The sequence below is a fragment of the Centropristis striata genome, chromosome 24 (genome assembly GCF_030273125.1).
Source record: "Centropristis striata isolate RG_2023a ecotype Rhode Island chromosome 24, C.striata_1.0, whole genome shotgun sequence".
Classification (NCBI taxonomy): Eukaryota; Metazoa; Chordata; class Actinopteri; order Perciformes; family Serranidae; genus Centropristis; species Centropristis striata.
Genome location: NC_081540.1, coordinates 19,501,547 through 19,521,670, shown reverse-complemented (window position 1 = coordinate 19,521,670; position 20,124 = coordinate 19,501,547). Strand labels below are relative to the sequence as shown.

The 20,124-nt window shown below is 41.9% G+C and overlaps 1 protein-coding gene across 1 annotated transcript in view; it reads left to right on the top strand.

The window, feature by feature from the left end:
* pard3ba (par-3 family cell polarity regulator beta a) overlaps window positions 1-20,124 on the top strand; it is a 199,416-nt gene that overhangs the window by 60,336 nt on the left and 118,956 nt on the right. Inside the window, exons 6-10 of the mRNA XM_059328231.1 lie at window positions 2,715-2,801; window positions 3,023-3,148; window positions 5,625-6,085; window positions 8,894-9,033; window positions 10,505-10,633. Coding sequence (XP_059184214.1) covers window positions 2,715-2,801; window positions 3,023-3,148; window positions 5,625-6,085; window positions 8,894-9,033; window positions 10,505-10,633 — 943 coding nt within the window. The remainder of the gene's footprint in view (window positions 1-2,714; window positions 2,802-3,022; window positions 3,149-5,624; window positions 6,086-8,893; window positions 9,034-10,504; window positions 10,634-20,124) is intronic.

Below are 20,124 nucleotides of genomic sequence, written 5' to 3'. Positions count from 1 at the left end.
TAAAATGGGTGAGCGGAGCTATTCTGCATATTAGAGTGCGGCGCTAACAAGCCGCGGCTGCCTCTGATGAGCTTGTTTGTGCCGCCGTTTGTTTTTATATGAATGTAAATGGGCCGAAGCTGTGTGTGCCTGTTTGTGCACCCAGTGTGAATACATATACATCATTCAGGACCAGCTTCATACCTGGGCCTCCTGTCCTGCTCTGATTGTTTACTGTCACTTAAAGGCAAACAACATGTGTAATTGTATGTGTGTGTGTGTGTGTGTGTGTGTGTGCAGCTCATGCCACGTGCACATGTGTAATTTAGATGTAACTGTGTTCTCTAATAGATGTAAATTTGATGCATGTGTGTATCTGTGAATTCAATTTAGTGGAATGTGACTGATGGTGTTTGTGAGCGTGCAATAGATGTAGCAATAAGAATGCAAATTGGGTGTGTGTGTGTTTGTGTGTGTGTGTGTGTGTGTACTGTACGAGTGTGACCGTGGCAGAGGTTAACGAGAGCGGGGGTGACAGTGACAGAAGAGTGTGTTATAATGATCCCAGCAAGTCCTTGGGCTTGTGTACGCCTAAGAAGCACATAAACCTTGAACTTCAGACTTAAAAAAATAAAACAACCGGCACAGACACCTCATCACTCTTTTCTCTTTTTTTTTTTTTTTTTCATTGAAAGCTCTGCAGGACGCTTTGGAGCAAACAATACCTTCATGTTGTTGGCCTCCACCTGAGGTTGATCCTTTTAGACCGCTCTTCATCACTTCCCCTCATGCATTTCAGAGGCTGAAGGAGAAAAGCAGATGCCAATCACGAAAATGTCTTAAAGTATTCTTTAAAGACACGGAAGGACTTTTTCTAAACTTATGTCAAGCTGAAGTGGCTGAATTTGATGCAGAACATACCGCAGTGCACTGGAATTATCCTCAACTATAATAAAGCATTCACAGTGAATGCTTACTTATTGAAGTAAGATATTTTCAGCCAAATTATCCCTCTTAACCCCACAACCTGCTGGTGGCTTTTGAAAGCATTTTTTTATATCACCGAAATGACACCATTTATCAGAGCCATAAACTGGAAGAAGTGAAATTAATTTCTGTTTTTTTTTTATTTATCAAAGTCTATGGATAATAGGGAAAAAAGCCAAACCTAAGCTTAAAATAGTGCTATTTAATCAAAATCACCCTATCGTACATTTTACGATTTTAATTTTCCATTTTTCCAAAATTAAACCATCTCCAATAACTAGATCCTGTAAAAAATTCTGCACTTCTTCATGCACCTGAAATGCCCTGAATGACTCGGCTGAGAACAACAGTCACGTGATAAAAGTTCAGCAAATCTTTGAGTGAACTGCAGGCTGTTTACACAGAGCAGAGAGGAGAGGACATTGTAAAAATGTAAATAGTTCACAATATATAGCATTTGGAGTTCCCTTTTTTTTTTTTTTTTTCCCCAATGTTGGTAACACTGCTCTACACTTGCAAAAATGTTACACATATTTTTTTAAAAGTTTCATTTTTTTCCCTCCTTTTTGGTTTATGACTTGATAACAATTTTATACTGCACAAAAGTCATTGTTGAGTTCAAACCACTTCTAGTCTTGATGTGCTGTTTCCATAGAGGAGCAGGACTTTTATATTGCAGTCAAAAAAGAAGCCACAGTGAGTAAAATGTGTAAAAACACCCACCCAGAATCAGAGGGTAAACTACTAAGACTTAGCTTTTTAGCAAGTCCTCATTGCTCTCAATATAGACATAATATAACTTTTTTTGTACAATTTTTCCTCAAAAGCTATTTTGGTTCAGTGTGTTGCTCAAGGGACACTTGAACAGGTCGACTATTCCCAACAAACCTGCTTTAGGTCAAAATAATAGGAAATAACTGGCCAAAATGTGTTCTCCATTCAGGTTGTCCATTAACCAAACATACATATCATTAATGTTTTGCTAAAGCAAGCATAACATCTTTTAATAAAAAATAACTTTGCCTTTGTTGTCATTGTTGTTTAAAGTTCAAATGTCACCACAACTAACACTAATGAAGCAGGCTTTAAATTAACTTTGGACGAACATGATAATACAGTGCACATTTTAGATAAAACTGTAAATATGACACAGAGAAGATGATTTCTTTGACTTGGGAGTAGTATTTTTTCCCCCTTTGTTCCTGTGATCTTCCTCCACCATGCTCCCATCATGCAGGTCCCCTCTCTTCTCCATCCGGTATCAAAAGCCGCCCTCTGCCTCTTTATCTGCAGCAGCATTGTCCTTGTTTATCTGCTGTTAAAAGCCACAGTTCAGGACTCTGCAGAGATTATTAGAGACGCTCATTCTGTTTCATCTCTACCTGCTCCTTTATCCGCCTTTCTCTTTTATCTCCTGCTCTCGTCTTTTGTCCGACGGCTAGATTGGGGCGGTTCGAGATGCAGGTAGATAAAGGCTGGAGTAGCCACCTGCGTCCCGAACACACACACACACACACACACACACAAACACATGTTTTTCTGATGTTTGGCAGAACTACCTGTAAGCTCATTTGTATCCCTATCTGTGTAGCCCGGAGGAAAATGCTAATTTATTTTGAAGAGCTTGCACATGCACAGCTGTGTATCTCTGTATCTTATGATTGCATGCACGTGCACACTTGCACGTGCACACTTCCAATATCTGTGTTTGTGTGTTATTTGACGGCGAGTTTGTGTTTTGTTGACAGCACCCTGACCAGGGCAGTGGAGTTTCCTGGAGACTGGGGACCGCTGGGGATCCATGTGATCCCTTACTGCTCCTCTCTCAGTGGACGGTAAGCACACACACACACACACACACACACACACACACATACACACATCCATATTGTGCAAATACACACTGTCCTCCCACCACTCGTAATCAGTCAGACATTCATAAGGAAAGGCAGATGGCAATGTTGACTCATAGACATGCATAAGCGTTGGCATGCAATCATATATGTGTTTACCTCCATGAATTCATATTCACTCTGCGCTGTGTGTGTGTTGCAAGGACCCTGGGCCTGCACATTAAAGGCATCGAGGAAAACAGCCGCTCCAAGAGAGAGAATATCTTCCAGCAGGATGAGTGTATCGTCCAAATCAACAATACGCCACTCCAGGATAAAACCTTCGCACAGTAAGTATGCTGGATGTGATCAGCGACGCACGGATCTAAGCAATGAGATTTGATTCGATGAGTCTGTACTCGGTTGCATAAAACCACTTAGGCTAGGATTGCCATTAAATTTTCATCTAAGGATGCCTTAGAAAACATGATTGTCATAAAATCACCACAGGGTTACTTTCAGACGGGAGGGAAAAACATTTGATTTAAGTGTTTGCCCTTATGCGTCGTAACCACTGTCCTCAGAACCATACCAGTCTCTTAAAAGTAAAATAATATGTGCAACATAAGACAGTGCATTACATTTTACTCTTGAAAATCTCTACAAAAGAGGTTTTTTTTAAATGTGTGGTGGCCCTCAGCAGCTTTTTTTTAGTCATTTAACATTGTAATGTTAAAGTTTTTATAGGCAATTTGGTACCAAACAATAACATAAGCTATAATGTATAATAAAAAGTCACTAGTTTTATTAAGATTGCATTGTAACATTATTACAATGCGTTACAACTACAAGAAATGTAATAAATTATGATTCTTGCAAAAAACGCATTTATAAAGTTTTGTGATACCGTAGGTCATTTTTAAACTGTTTTATAATGTGCTATAACTATTGATATGAAGCATTATGAATGTTTATGATTGCATATATATAATATATACAGGTGCAAGAAAAAGTATGTGAACCCTTTGGAATTACCTAGTTTTCTGCATTAATTTGTCATAAAATGTGATCCGATCTGCATCTAAGTCTCGAGTATAGACAAACACAACAAACTCACTTTTCCTACTAGCATTATGAATGTTTAATGGATGTGTTCAATTAAAACATGAAATATTATAATGTTTTGTGTGGTATTATGCTAATCACATTGTGTTTGGCTATACTTAGGGCTTAGGTGCAGATCAGAACACTTTTTATGACAAATTAATGCAGAAAACTAGGTCATTTCAATCCTTTTCTTGCAACTGTACATGTACATACATGCATATATGCCTCAATATATCTACTATAATTATCCAGTGGTATAAGCGTATTATAATACATATGTTTATAATCCATTTTTTAACATCGGCGTCATAAAAATTGCATGCATTTGTTATGGCTGGGTTAAATTAATTGTGGATTATGTTTTTGCACTTTCCACAATCTTTGAGGAGAACTATATTTCTGTTTTCTCCTTGTATTCTCTTCTTCTTCGTCAACACTGATAATAATGCTGTCAAGTAATGGTAGAGTAGATGATGTGAGTGAAATCTAACCAATGTAGTTGCAGTGCAATGTGCTGTATTGTGACAGTAACTACCATAAAAGTCTAAACATTTAGGCAAGAAGACAGCATTAGAGGCTTTATGCAATGCAATATTTTGCATAAGGGGCAAACTATGCAACTGTGTACAGATTTTTTGGCATTTTAGCAAATTAGTCGGGAGCAACTGCAGCTTAGCATGGGAAAAACGAGAAGCCTGCTACCTGATGTTTTGTGCATTACTCTTAATCATTTGCATCAAGAAAAATGAATAATTGTGATAAAATCTTGATAAGAAACGTGTTCGCTCCGGGGCTGAGCAATGCAGATATTTTGCCAACCTGGCCCCGAAATGCTTCTAGCTGTCCAAAGCAATCCTAGAAACGAGCATCTGCATTCCTTTAAGCGTCAGCGATGTGATTATGAGCTAAAACAAAAGCCCCAAAAAGCAGGAAAGTAACATCTTCTTTGTTTATGTGTCTGTGTGTGTGTGTGTGTGTGTGTGTGTGTGTGTGTGTGTGTGTGTGTGTGTGCATACTCCCACACATTGTGCTGTCATTGTTGCGAGATACCTCAGACATCACTCCTCTCTTTTATCAGCCAAAGACAAATCCTTCTTATTCTCTGCCTTTCCTATCTCACCACCAAATCTACTCCCACAAAAGATTGCATGTTTATGTTTCTCTCTGTTCCTTATTTTCCCCCTTCTCCAGCACCTCCAACCTCCCGTCCCCATTCTTTCTCTATTCTCTCTGTCCTGTTTCTCTGCGGTGGAGCTGAATAGGTCCATTTAACTGCATCCCACTGTGTCTTCTGTGTTGTGTGAATGTTGTGCTGATAGTAGTCTATTAAGGCTGCGATAGGAGCCTGCTGTCGGGTCTTTCCCATCTGACGGGGGCCGCGCTGTCCCAGACCAGCTGGAAGAGTCACTCTGTGCTTGATCCAAATTGAAATACAGCTCCATTAACGATGCACAAGCCTCATTCGCCCTCCTCGATCTCCGCTCTCCAATTGTCTGTGTTCTCCTTCTGTGTTCTGCTTGACTTTCTTGGTCTCTTTTGCCGTTTTACAGTTTTGGAGCGTTCCACGAGGCAAATTGGCTCCGAGGTTACAGCGACCGTAGTATAATTTGTGTGAACACGACTTCAGACGTCAGATGTCCTCCTCTGAGTTTCCCATTCGACATAAAATCACATGTTTTAAAGCCAAAAATAACCGATTTCTTTGCTTTCTTTCACCAGGTCACAGGAGGTGTTCCGCCAGGCCATGACCACCCCCACCGTGCGTCTGGAGGTCCTCCCTCTGGCCAACAAGCCCCGCTATGAGAAGAGCCTCATCGGCCAGCTCTTCACCGGCGACGGCAAAGACATCCCCGCACAAGTAAAGAGTCCGATTTTGATCCGCGCCAAAGCCGACTCCCAGCCAGAACCCAAAGCGAACACCAAACTAGAGGTGAGGCGTCCAGATCCGCGAGCAAAGACCCCAGAGCCAGCTGCAGTGAACCCATCACCAGCAGAGCTGCAGCCCGGGCACGGCTCCTTGGAGAGAGTCTCTCCCGCGCTTCCAGGCAGGGCAGCCAGCTCCTCCCCGACACCCAGGAACCGGAGCCAGAGCCCCCTGGACAGCAGGAGCCCAGTCCCCGGCCTGGGGAACCTCACCAACAGGAAGGGCGGCAAGAAGATCAAAATCGACCTGAAGAAAGGTAAAAGTGCAGCTGAGTACACATTTAAAGGAGACATGTGCTCATCCCCCCCCCCCCAAAAAAAACAAAACAACTTACTGAAGTAAAAGTACAAAACTAAAAGTACCCATTATACAGAATGGACCCACTCAGATTGTTTTATATATTCCAAATATATTATTGGATTATTATTATTGATGCATTTATATAAGCAGCATTTTAATTTTCTTTGAATCATTTTAACTACTTATATACTATTATGTAATTTGATTGATAACAAATGTCTAATCACTTTAAACTGATCATGTTTTTCATTTTGAATTTTGACCTGAAAGTAAGAAAGCTGTCAGCTAAATGTAGTGGAGTAAAAGTAAAAAGTTACATAAAATAACAAGTTTCATAAAAAAAAATTAATTAAAAAAATGATCAAAATCGACCTGAAGAAAGGTAAAAGTGCAGCTGAGTACACATTTAAAGGAGACATATGCTCATTTCCAGAGTTGCTTAGATTTGGGTTTCTACTGGAATATATTAACATGCTTTAATGATCAAAACATACAGTGTGTTTATGCCTCCTCTGATTGGTCAGTTTCCAGGTCTCTTGCATGTCTTGTGCATGTCTGCACTGTCATTGCAGCCGGGGAATTGATTTAAATGGCACCGTAGGGGGACTTTCTTCTTGAGCCAAACCAATATGGGATTTTTGAGTCCAATATCGATAACAAAAGCTCCTCTTGCATTATGGGGAGTTTTTTGGAGCATGACAAATGACTAAAACTCAGGATATTTCAGCCTCTGCTGCTTCCATTTTTGACTTTTATTCTTGTATTCAGTCATTTGTTAGTGCTTTTGATTAAGAAATATACACAGCTGTTGTTTTGACGGTTTGGTAAAAAATTGAAGTTGTTTTTTTTGTTTCCTGACACACACACACACACACACACACACACACACACACACACACACACAAAATTACTAAAATGCTATAATTTGCCTTTTTTGTGTTTCTACAACACAACTTTTATTGAAAACAACATACAAACTTGAATGACTTTCAGACATGTCCAAATCATGAAGAAAGTAGAAAGAAATGAGGAAATGCAGACAGTTAAAGACACTTCCACACAGTTTTAGAAGGTCGAAGTAATGATTGAGTGGGATTGCTTTTGAATTAGCCCATACATTGTTTTTTGCATAGTATACCTTTAAGTTTTTGACATTATGTGCATAGTCAGCTCTCTTTCCTCAAAGAACAAAGATACAAAGATAATCCTTGTGGTCTTTTGAGGCCATCCATGCTCATTTCTAGTTGTTATCTTCCAGGTTTGTTTTTCTGATGTAATGTAATGTAAGGCTAAATCGAAAGTCCTGGATATTATATGGGTATTTAATTTAATTTGAGTCCATTTTGAAAGTAACTTTCGATTGTGCAGATATTTTTTGATCTTGCGGGATAACCTAACATGCCGTCTGGCTGTTTTGCTTTTAGATTTTAACCCAGACTGAATCCGCCTGGCTTCCCAGCCGCCTTATCTATTATCCCTCTAAAACACATCAGTGCTGGAGCGCTGATGTGTTGATAGCGCTGGAATAGGTTTGTAGGCCTGTGAATAGGCTCTGTTCTAGCAACCTGTAGTGTTCTGGGGCATTGAAAGGAGAGCTGTAATTGGGCTGCATGCACACACTTGCTACAGGTACCAGAGAAAGGCGAGAAGATATCCAGATGAAAGGATAGAAGAAATTGGGCTCCACACTCTCCAGCTCCGGCTCAAAGCCCCATTCACAGCTGTTTTATTGTTACTTTCTTTCTTCCCCCAGCATCTTTTCATGCCTCCTATTTTCTCCTTCTTCTCCCTCCATCCCTCTTTTGTTTGATTTTTTTCCCCCTGTCACCTTCTATCCCTTTCACCTGATGCAAGATCAGAGCAAAGGATATTATGGGGTTTCTAACACCCTCTCCCTTGGCAACAGGCTCTTTCTCTCCGTGATTGACAGGCGCTGAGGTTTAGGTGCGCTAATGTAGGGCAGGCAGAGGCTTAGCTTGGAGACCAGATAGCATCGCTCACCGCCTTTAGTATGCCACGCCGGCTTTGCTCTCCCTGCACACACACACACACACACACACACCCACACACACACAGAGCGTGGCACATTTCACTCATGGCTTGGGGCTTGTGAGGCCGTGAAAAAGGGAGAGGGTGGAGGCTCCGGGGGTTGCAGGCTCGTGCGTGAGCGTGTGTGTGTGTGTGTGTGTGTGTGGCCTCAGAAACACACACTTGTAAATGTATACACACAGATAAACGCAGGCTCACACCCACGAGGAAAATCTTTGTGGAAATCACGTTGCGTCCCCAGGGAGGGAAGCTAGAGAAGGGAATAATATCTCTCAGGCTCCTCTCTCTCTCTCTCTCTCTCTCTCCCTCTCTCCTCCCTCCGCCCCCACCTCTCCTTCCATCTTCTCCCTCTACCTCCCTTCATGAGCCACCGTTCGGCCTGCTCACACGTGAAATTAAAGGCAGAGTCTGTCTAATCCGGCTAGGAGAGAAGCCTTCTCCCGGCGGCTCAGAGGCTGAGCCAGGCAACAAACCCCCAGGGGAAAACAGGCACTTAAACAGTTGTCAATGTGGAGGAAGATGCTTAAACCACAGACCAGGTTCAACAGGACAGGAGGAGAGAGGAGGAGGAGGAGGAGGGAGAAGATTAGACGAAAGGGAACATTCAATTAAAACAAAATGAAAGTAATAAAATTCATAAATTCAAGTATTGCCTCCAGTGGGGTTTGACGACCCCGCTGCACACCGTGACGCTGACTCTGCTTTGCTCCCGCAGGCGCAGAGGGTCTGGGCTTCACCGTGGTGACCCGGGACTCCTCGGTCCACGGGCCGGGGCCCATCCTGGTGAAGAACATCCTGCCGCGCGGCGCAGCAGTCAAAGACGGCCGCCTGCAGCCCGGAGACCGCATCCTGGAGGTAACAGCCTGCTGCTCTCCCACTGAGGGGAAAACCAACAGTCACAGCAATAAACTCTGTTTGCAATAAGAGAAAGATCATCATTAACAGAAGGAGCTCTGTAGCACCCCTGCTGGTTAAACTCAGCAACTGCACTTTCCCTGAGAAAAGTCTTTAGAATTAAAAGTCATTGTGAACATTTGAAAATATTACCATACTGTCTCATTTCACAGTTTGTGGCACTCTAGACCAGCTGTTCTCAACCTTGGGGTCGGGAGATGATTTCTGGGGGTCGCCAAATCATTTTGGAAGTCAGCTCTGTCTCCACTGTGTTAAAGTGTTCATGTGTTTCAGTCTTTTTGGTCACTTTATGTCTTTTTTTTTTGTCATTTTGTGTCTTTTTAGGTCATTTTGTGTCTTTTTTTTTTTTATCATTTTGTGGTCAATTTGTGTCTTTTTTTTTGGTCATTTTGTTTCCTTTTTTTGGTCATTTCGTATCTTTTTTGGTCATTTTGTGGCTTTTCTGGTAATTTTGTGTCTTTTTTTGGTAATTTTGTGTCTTTTTTGCTCAATTAGTGTCTTTTTTATCATTTTGTGGTCAATTAGTGTCTTTTTTTGGTCATTTTGTTTCTTTTTTTTGGTCATTTTGTGTCTTTTTTACTCATTTTGTGTCTTTTTTGATCATTTTGTGGTCAATTAGTGTCTTTTTTTGGTCATTTTGTTTCTTTTTTGGGTGGTCTGAACTGTGCGTGTGAGATTCTGTTCAGTGAGCGGGGGTCACGGACAACATGCATGTTAAATTGGGGGTTGCGACTCAAAAAGGTTGAGAACTACTGGTCTAGATACCCACATATGTGATGTGTCCCCTTAAAGTAAAGCTTCACTACTTTTTTGGACCACTGGCTTTAATATAATGTGGTACACATTGAAAGGAGACATATGCTCATTTTCAGTGTTGCTTGGATTTCTACCCAAATATGTTTACATGCTTTAGTGTTTAAAAAACACATTATTGTTCTCACACTGTCTGTTTATGCCTGCTCTGATTGGTCAGTTTCCAGGTCTCGCATCTCCTGTGTCTCAGCACTGTCATTGCAGCTGGGGAATTGACTGCAATAGCACTGTAGGGGTACTTTCTTCTCAAGCCAAACCAATATGGGATATTTGAGTCCAGTACTGACAACAAAAACTCCAGCTGCATTATGGGAGGTGTAGGACTGGGTTTTTTGAGCATGACAAATGACAAAAACTAATTTAGACTTTTAGTTTTTCATTTCCAAAGGTGACTCTCAGAAAAAGAGGAAATACAGACAGAATTAAATGTCATTGTGAACATTTGGAAATATTACCATACTGTCTCATTTCACAGTTTGTGGCACTCGAGACACCCACATATGTGATGTGTCCCCTTAAAGTAAAGCATCAGAGTACTTTTTGGACCACTGGCTTTAATATAATGTGGTGTGTGTCTTCTCTTTTTCTGTGTGTGTAGGTGAACGGAGTAGACATGACAGGCCGTAGCCAGGAGGAGCTGGTGGCCATGCTGCGCAGCACCAGGCAGGGAGAGAGTGTGTATGTGGTGGTGGCACGGCAGGAGGACATCTTCCTTCCTCGGGAGCTGGTGAGAGAAAAAACCCACCATTAACCGTCACACAGTGTCCCCTCTCTGGTCTTCTGCTCAGTGTTGTAGTCAAGACCACCTAAACCGAAACCAAGTCAATACCAAGACTTTGAGGGGTCGAGGACCAAGACCAGACCAGTATTCCACACTGCATGATACACTTATGATAAAATGTGGAACACACGGTCTCTTCTCCTGTCACCCACATGCACTTTTATGGGGGGCATGTGAAAGGAGGTGGGAGGGGTAACAGCCGTTAACGGTGACAACAAATTCAAACGATATACACTACCGGTCAAAAGTTTTAGAGCACCCCAATTTTTCCAGTTTTTTATTGAAATTCAAGCAGTTCAAGTCAAATGAACAGCTTGAAAGGGTCCAAAGGTAAGTGGTGAACTGCCAGAGGTAAATAAAAAAAGGTAAGCTTAACCAAAACTGAAAAATAATGTACATTTCAGAATTACACAAGTAGGCCTTTTTCAGGGAACAAGAAATGGGTTAACAACTTAACTCTATGGAGTCTTGGGCTATTTTGTCCATTTTTAAATTATTTTCATGTCTTTGTAAGTCATTTTGTGTCTTTTTTTGTCATTTTGTGTCTTTTGGTGTCTTTTGTCATTTTGTGTCTTTTTTTGGTAATTTTGTGTCTTTTTTTAGTCCTTTAGTCCAACATAAAATGTGATTTTAAATCTTTTTTTTAACTTTCAAAACACTATCATGCTCAATAAAGAAAAAATGTGCATTAATTTCAGAGTACACTGAGACATTAAACTGCATCATTTTCAATTAAATTCTGGAAAAGTTGGTGTGTTCTAAAACTTTTGACCAGTAGTGTATGATTCATGTTATTGGTTGTATTTGAAGCAATAACATTTACGCAAATCACAGTAATGGTATTAACAAGTAAATCCAAAAATTGCACAGTTGTGGTCTTGACTGGTCTTGAAAAATCCAGAGTCCGCTTTGTCCAAGACCGAGTAAAAATGCAGTTGATTCTGAGACGAGACCGAGACTTTCAAAAAGTCTTGAGACCTAGACTGGTCTCAAGTACCACAACACTGCTTCTGGTTTCTGCTGATCATGTGTCTCCACTTTAACGCCTCCTCTTCATCTTTTTTTAAACATTTCCGCCTTTATGTCGCTGCCTCTTTTTTCCTATAAACACCGCACACGGACACACACCCAGAGCACGCTCCGGCCTTCCTGTCACACTCTGCTCTGTTGACACAGCGTTGCCACAGGAAGTCACACACACACACACACACACACACAGGCAGCAGCCCCGCAGGAAACACGCAAGCATGTCCGCGCATGTCGGCACGCTGCGGGTGTTAGGTGACCGTTTACCTGCAAGCGGCTGCGGGGTCGGGGGTCAGCGTCAGGCTTGTGAAGCTGACACAGTTTGACCGCGCCTCACCGGGGAGACTTCATCAATAAACACACACTTTTAAACATATATACACACAGCCAGGTGGCCCCTTGAAAGTCACCCACTCTCTGTAAATGATGTTTTTTTTCGCCTTCTATTCTCTCCCCTCTGTCCTCGGTGGTTATTCTGATTATTCCCTTTCCGTTACTTCAAAGCGCTGTGAGAACGACACGCAGGGCTTTGTAGTGACTGATGCATATTCACACCTAGAGTGGCTGCGCACACACAAACTCTTAAACACCTAGTCCTTGATGAAAACTTGCTTTCTCTCTCTCACACACACACACACACATGTGCACAGAGGAACACATCACACAATCTTTAAACAGCCAAGTTACTGCTTCCGAAAATAGTTTGCCCTCATTAATGGCCCAGCAGTCTTGGCATAACAAGTGCACTTTGAAGAGCCTCTACAGTCTTCATCTAACACTTGCTTGTATTTGGGCATTAGAGACTTAAAGAGAGGGGGGGTGGGGTGGTGGGGGGGTGTGTGTGTGGAGGAACGGCAGACTGAGAGAGAGCCTTCACTCCTGTCTCTGTCGAGGCTGTTGAAGTTGTTGGTGCCCCGTGAGATCTGGCCCTTATCTCCAGCACAGTCCTCCACCTCAAAGACTGTTTGATGTCCCCTAAGCACACACACACACACACACTTGCATATTTACACACACAACACCACACACAGGCACTCTGGAGCTTCTGCGTCACTGAATTTAGAAATGCAGACCCTAAAAAACGGATTACATAAACACACAAACTACCGCGGCGATCATTAAAAGTAGCCAAAAGAGCCCTTGACAATGAGCAAAACCCAACAACAGAAGTATGCGGATAATCGACTGAAAAGCACATCCACTTTCCCAAAATCTACACCCGATAGTAAAACACAAACCAAAAAAGAATGTTTGCCTCCTTTTCTCTCCTCCTTGCAGTTTTTAATTGCTCTACTCTTTCTCCTGCTGCTCTCAAGTACTAAATTGTTTTGGAAATCTAGCGAAGAGCGCCTCGCGACGATTCCATCGCACAAAAGATGTATGTAATGATGATGGAGACGCATTAAGTCGACGCGGCCATCTGCTTCTTCCGCGTGTAGGTGTCTGTTTCTCTGTCTGTGTCTGACTCGATGTGGGTGCTCATGAATATTCATTCATGTTTTAGAGGTTGTGATATCTTTAAAAAAGTGCCTTTAAGCAGCCACATTACTATGGTTATATTTGTTAAAAACAACAACAAAATAATGGCTGAATTATAATTCTAAGTTTCCCTTTACTAACCTTACTGTTGCTGGTGCAGATAATGAATCTCCAACATCAGCTCGTTGCACTTATCAAGGTTTAATTTGTCCTACAGGAACATTTTGTCCAGCTGAAAGCATTCAAATGAAACTAGCTGCTTAGTTTTTTCGAATAAAAGAAACTAGTATCATTTTAGATATCTGGGAGCATTTAAGTACAAAGTGCAGCTGCATTATGCTGCTTACTTGGTCATGATTTCATATCCAAAACAGTTAAATCCAGTGTCTGACTGAGCCTGAAACTGACACCAGAATAAAGAAGTTGAAGTAAGTCTGCTTTCACAGCTGAGCAGAGGCTTGTTTGTAGGATTCAGTCACATTTGCACTGTAAAGAAAACGTGTCTGCTCCCACTGACCCTGCTCTGTCTCTGTGTCGCTCCGACAAGAAAAGAAAATAACTTCTGCAGGCTGCAGCATCTTATATCACTAGTGTGAGTTGCATGTAAACAGGGCTTTTACAGTGACCCATATCCTGCTCTGCTACTTTTAAATTGGTTTCCTTGCATTATATTTAGTTCTAACATACTGCAACACAACTGCTTTAAATCCTATAGTTATTTTCTTCACAACCTTTAGGTTTTTATATTGAAAGCCTGCTTAAAGCACTTAAACACAACAATTTTAAATCACTTACTCTTCAAACAAAGATGCTATAAAAATAACCTCTAGAATCTGCCCCTTACATTAAGTCAGCCTGGCTAATATCCATGGTGCAGAGCCACACTTCCAACATGGCAAATGCTCTAATTCCATGTGTCATTATCACGAGAGGAGGCAGAGCAGGAGCTAAACATCTGAGACACGGAGCAGGAGAAAGAGGGAGAGAGAGAACTGAATTGCGTGTAAACAACAACAGCAAACAAAAAGTGGAAATTTGCGGCTATAATGAAGAAGGTGACAAGATGGACTTGGTTGAGTTAGAGCAGCGAGGATGGTTGTGGATTGTTTAGTTTGAACTCAAGTTTAAGGTAACTAAATGTCATTTATGTTAAAATAGTTTAAAATGGCATGTTAAAATGTGCTATTTACATGATATACACCACCGCTCAAAAGTTTGGAGTCACTTAGAAATGTCCTAATATTTTAAAGAATAGCACATTTAAAAAAAATTCTAATAACAGACATGCAGTCTAGACATTGTTTATTAATTACGATTAAACTAGAAACGATTTTCTCATAAAATATCTATTATATATTGTCCTGTGTTCCAGTGGCACATTGTGTTAATCCACGTTTATGTGTTAAAAGGCTCATTGATCATTAAAACACCTAAGCATTATGTTAGCACAGCTGGAAACTGTTCTATGCTGATTTGAAAAGCAATAACATGATCCTTCCTCAGGCTGGTTGAGTATCTAGAGGTAAAGTTGGAGATTTTGACAGGTTAAAATTAATATTTCTGCCCTTGTCAATGTCTTTACTATATTTTCGATTAATTTTGTACCTCATTTCATGAATAAAACAATTTTTTTCATGGAAAACAACACAGACATTTTCTGGGTGACCCCAAACTTTTGAGCGCGTGACGAAATATTGCCTTCTGTTGGTAAGTTATTATTAATATGAAGTTGTGTTACTTTTATTTTGAAAAGCAACTTGTTGAGTTGTCGATAGAAAAATGAGATTCACGATGTGAACGCTACATTTCAGATGCAAGGCTCCATTTCTCCACTTTCTATATTCTTCTTTGTAATACTGCAGTACATTGGAGTACTTTGGTCATTATGTTTTTTATTTCATTATCAGACAACGAAGCATTGGCAACCAGAAATGAGGCAGGAAGCAGAGGACAAAATCTAAAAAAAACCCATGAATCTCAATTAAAACATGAAAACAAATGAGCAAAAACCAAAGCAAATGAATCTGTGAGGTTGTTTTGAGGCATAGCAGTATATGGCAACATGCTCTCAATTACACTGCTGACATGCTGATGTTTATTACAGCTGGTGCTGATGGGAATTGCATTAGATTTGCGGGTATTTTGGTCAAAACCAAAGTATTGGACAGCTAAAATTGTGACCTTGAGATGATTATAAAAACTCAGTGGATCACCAAAGGCGCTACAATCCACCCTGAGGGGAACACGAATATGTGCACCAAATTTCATGGCAGTCCATGCAAAATTGGCCTGGATATTTCAATCGGGGCCGAAGTGGTGGAGCGCCCAGCGATGAGCCAACATGGCCGCCCCCAGAGTTCTGTGGCTTAAAATAAGGAGTCTCTGAGCGCTGAGGCTCCATGTGCTGCACCGATACCAGTAGAAATACACTCAGTGATGCTAATACTTGACTGTGGGATGCAGGGAGATTGTAGGTCAGCTCCGCTAAATAGCAGCAACCCCGGAGCTGGTCAGGGGTCAGCGTGCTGCCGAAGGACACTTCAGAAGAGACACATTTGCCGACACAGCAGTTTTGAACCCTGGTCATCTGGTTAAAAGGCTTCTTTTTGTACTCGCAACACCATTCTGCCAACCTACAAGATTTATATTCTCAGCTCCAGCATTCATATAGTCTTTTTTTTTATCTTGTACAAGCAAAGTAGAGGAGCTAGCTGAACTGCTGATTGATTAGTTTCAATAAAAAGGAGGTATTGATGTTTCACGAGCAGCGCGTGCTTCTGTGAAAGCACTCGGCAGAGCCGGGAGGCACACTGGTCTCTTTCAGTCGGGAGAATAACAGCAAAGCCTGTGAATTAGCCTCGTCATTAGGACACAAAAGGACGACCGTTTTCTAGCCCGTCTCCTGTACTCTCACACAGCCTCCAAGTAATTAAAAAGTGATAACTTCTAATCACACTTTCATTCCTGTCAGCGTTTCTGCGTCTCTTTCATTATATCATGGGGCCGCGTTTTGTTTCAGGGCGGAGATTAGAGAGTGTGTGTGTGTGTTTGTGTGAGTGAAAGTGTGTAGCAGGACTATGCCAAGGACAGGATGGAGGGGTCACTCTGCACATGGCTGACCCTCAGCTGCTAGCAAGCCTAGGCCAGTTTACAGGAAACAGGCTCGTCAGGCAGCTTCTCTCTTTACCTTTTCTTCTATTTCTGTCACTCCGTTTTAAACCTGAAGCTCTTCTTTCTTTCTTCCTTTCATTCTCCTCCCTCACCAGAATTATCCCTCAATCAGTCATTTTGCGTCCCTTTCTCTTCATTGTGAGGTAAAGGTGTAAATCGGCGGAGAGGCAGACATTAAGGCGATTAATTGGCAGCTCCGTCGTTGCCGCCGAGCGCGGCGAGATCTCATCTTAATTGAATGTCGCTCTCACCGCTAATCCCACCGCTTTGAAACCCCCCATTTGGAAATCCTCAGCGACAAAAGGGTTCTGTGTGTAATCGCTGTGTATCACCCGCCCCCCCTCCTTTCTCACCACCCACCCTGGGGTAAGAAAAAGCTCCTTTTTGTCTTTTCATTTGGGCGTTGAAGAGGGTGGTCTCTCTCCTGGCTAAAAGCTTGTTAAAGAGCCATTGCTTAGGGCTAACAGTGGAGAGAGGAGGGGTCGCATAGCGGAGCCAAGGGGTCTCAGCCACCCTGGGGACTCAATCTGCCCCCGAGGAAAGGCCATTAGAGGGGATATTGGAGTGTGTGAGAGTGTCTGGACCACCACTGAGACTCACTTGGCCGTGTAAATAGATTTAAATCAGATACAATAAATAAACATGTTGAGTTTATGTGACTTTCATAACTTTCTAATATCTCGGATCCTCTCCAGAGCCTGCTGCGCTCTGATCCGGCCACCTTCGCCCCGCGTGTTATTGCAGCTCAATCACAGAGGTATTTAAAACCTCCCAGGTTGCCACCTGAGTCTTCTCAAGTGTCTCTCACACAGGAAGTAGCGGATTGTCTTTGTAATTCCTCTGGTTTTGAGTAGCAGCACTCTGTTGATAAAAATAAGCCCTGACTGAAAGTCTTGGACTGAAATAGAAAATAAACTCCAGGGCTTTTAAAGGACTCGTTTGGCTTGATTTAACTTATCATAATATCAAGGAACTGAATATGAGCACCAGCTGATTATCAGCTCTTATATAAAACTTGCGCAGATGGGAAACTTGAAGCGTGCTTTGGCTGTTTTAACCTACCTGTCTCTATGTGCATTATCAGTTTGCACACCTAGAAATATTACAGAAAGTTTAGCTTGATAAAATAATATGAGAAATAGTGCAATGAAAACAGATTTGGAGAATAAATGATGACATACATGTGATTTCAGCAACGCCTGAAGCTTCTGCTCCTCTTAAGAGATGAAAAGTATCGTCAGGTTAAAATGATCCATTCTGTAGAGAATCTGAAGGTTTTTTGGTCAGGACATGAGAAGTGTGACAGTAGATAGATGGATGTCAGAATGAATGGAGAGAGAGATACAGAAGGGATAATAAGGTGCCCCATAGATATGAATGAATAATGATGGTGGCCCTTGTGTGCAGCTCCAGTGAGACTTTTAGACGATTCAGGTCCAGAAGACATTTGGACTTCTATAAACCGGTACTGGCATATGAATATAAATTCACACTTGTAATAGCTGATCAGAGATTGTCTTTTGGCTGTCTCTTCTCTTCTCCACATGGCCTGTTTTGGGCTTTTCAGGCACACGTAGTTTGAGCTGCGCTCGCCGTCGGGCTCAGCTCAGATCTGACTATTGTCACAGTGTGCCGTGCCCAAAGTTCAACCAGGTGGAGCTTCGCTTGGCAGCAGAAAGTCACGGCACGGTGCGAGCCATAAGAAATAATGGGTTTGAGAGCACAGCGGTGCCAATGTTGCACTTGGAGGAGCTTCACCTGAAGCACTAAAGCCTGCTTAAATGTGATTGGTTAATATGACTCTAATTTGCGTTACAAAGACAAAATAGTTTTAGTTTGAACATAAAATATTGTTACCATCCTGACATTTTACACAGTATCTCAACAATTTTGGCAGTTTTATACAAACCGAAAGTCTTCCAATACGAAGATCTTGTCTGGTTTCCCACAGAATCTGTGTTCATATTAAAGCCTAACGGATATATTGGTTGACAGATATTATCGACTGATATCGGCCTATCAAAGACATATCAGTATCAGCATATATACTCTCTGATATGTGCCGTTATGGCAACGTTTTTTTTTAATACAAAATGCAGCAAAACTTTGCTTGGCGTGATTTAGAAAAATATGTTTTAATAGCCAACACTGAACAGTAATGACGTTTATTTAGCCATTTATTTTATTCCTACTTATTCTTTATTCTTTCATTTATCATTTATACTGGCTGACAATGTAATACATTGTTTGTGACATTGTGAAACTTTATTATACAAGTTTTAATGTAGATAAAGTAGCTCTCTGGGTACATTTGCAGAGTGGTAATAAAGTCGGCGCAGAATCCTAAAAACTAAAAAGGTCTATTTTCATCCTAGCTCAAAAAATGTTCAGTTTCAGTCAGTTACTGATTTATTTCCCCCTCTAAAATCAGTATCGGTCTCAAAAGTCCCATATCTGTCGGGCTCTAAGTTCATATGCAGAATAAGTTCATAAAGATAAGAGCAAGTCTGAGTCATAACATTTGAATCCTCTTTCCAAGTGTCTAGTAAGTAACTGACTGGCTGTTTAATAGGCACTGAGGTGTCATCTGGAGTGAAAGCAGTGGCTTGGATCAGTGTGTGACACAGACGACCTTCCAGCCCTTTTACCTTTACCGGGTTGTGAGCTCTGACTCACGCTTTGGAAGCGAGTCCCCCTCCTGGCCTCAAGGCTTTAACAGGCTGTTGTTTTAATTAAGCACCTCGACGAAGCTGACAGAGGGAGACAGAATCTGAGAGCTGCAGGATCACAGCCAGGTTGAGAAGCGGGAGCTCCTACGGTCATGAATTTTACAAAATGATACTGGAGGACATATTTGACTCCCACATCCTTCAACATTGTGCCGCGATGACAGGGGAAATGTGAACATGGATTTCTGATCCAGTAGCAGGCGAGGTGCCTGATGTAAGGCTCCCGCAATCCCTCTGTTGCTGCTTTAAAGCTGCGACAACTGCTCCGGCTGCTGGAACCTATATGCATATTCCTACAGATTTCACCACGACGTGCTCTTGCTTCTCTTTATTTTAGTTGCTGAGCTGAACAAACTATTTCAAGAAAAGTTAGAAAAGAAAAAAAAAAACTGTACACACACACTTAACCTTCCATGCGTCCTCTTTAAAGAGCTGGGAGTGACGTGACATCGAGGCCCTCTTTTCCTCGGGTGACTGAACCCGACATTACTTTCCTGCTCTCCATTTTCCGTCCTCTAATGACAGACATTTTCCCTTTTTCTCTTGTGTTGCCTTTTGTCTCTCTCCCTCATCTTATATTCTGCCGCCACGGTCATTTTCTCCACATTAAATAGCGGCGGGTGAGTGGGTGAGAGACCTGTAGAGAGTGGAGACGGAGCGAGAGTCTGGGGACGAGACGCAGGAATAGAGAGGGAGACATGTACAGTAAGATTGAGAGATTAGGGTGAAATGTAAAGAGTGAGGAGGGGGAGTGTGAATAAGAGAAGCGGGTATACCTCAGGGATGGGTTATTACTTTTAAACGCTCCTCTGCGCCTCCATCCCCGTCCCCCCCCTGCTTCTTCCCTCCCCCACGGTGCTCCAGGAGGAGGTATGAAAAGGTTATTATGTTTCCTTTAGAAATGGCTCGCTCTCCGTCTGCGCCTTTCATCTCCAAATGGAATAACCTCTCTACAGTAGCTTTCTTCTTTTCCTCACTACACCTTCATCTCTCTCTACAGTACACAACACCTGCTCCTCTCTCCCCTCTTTT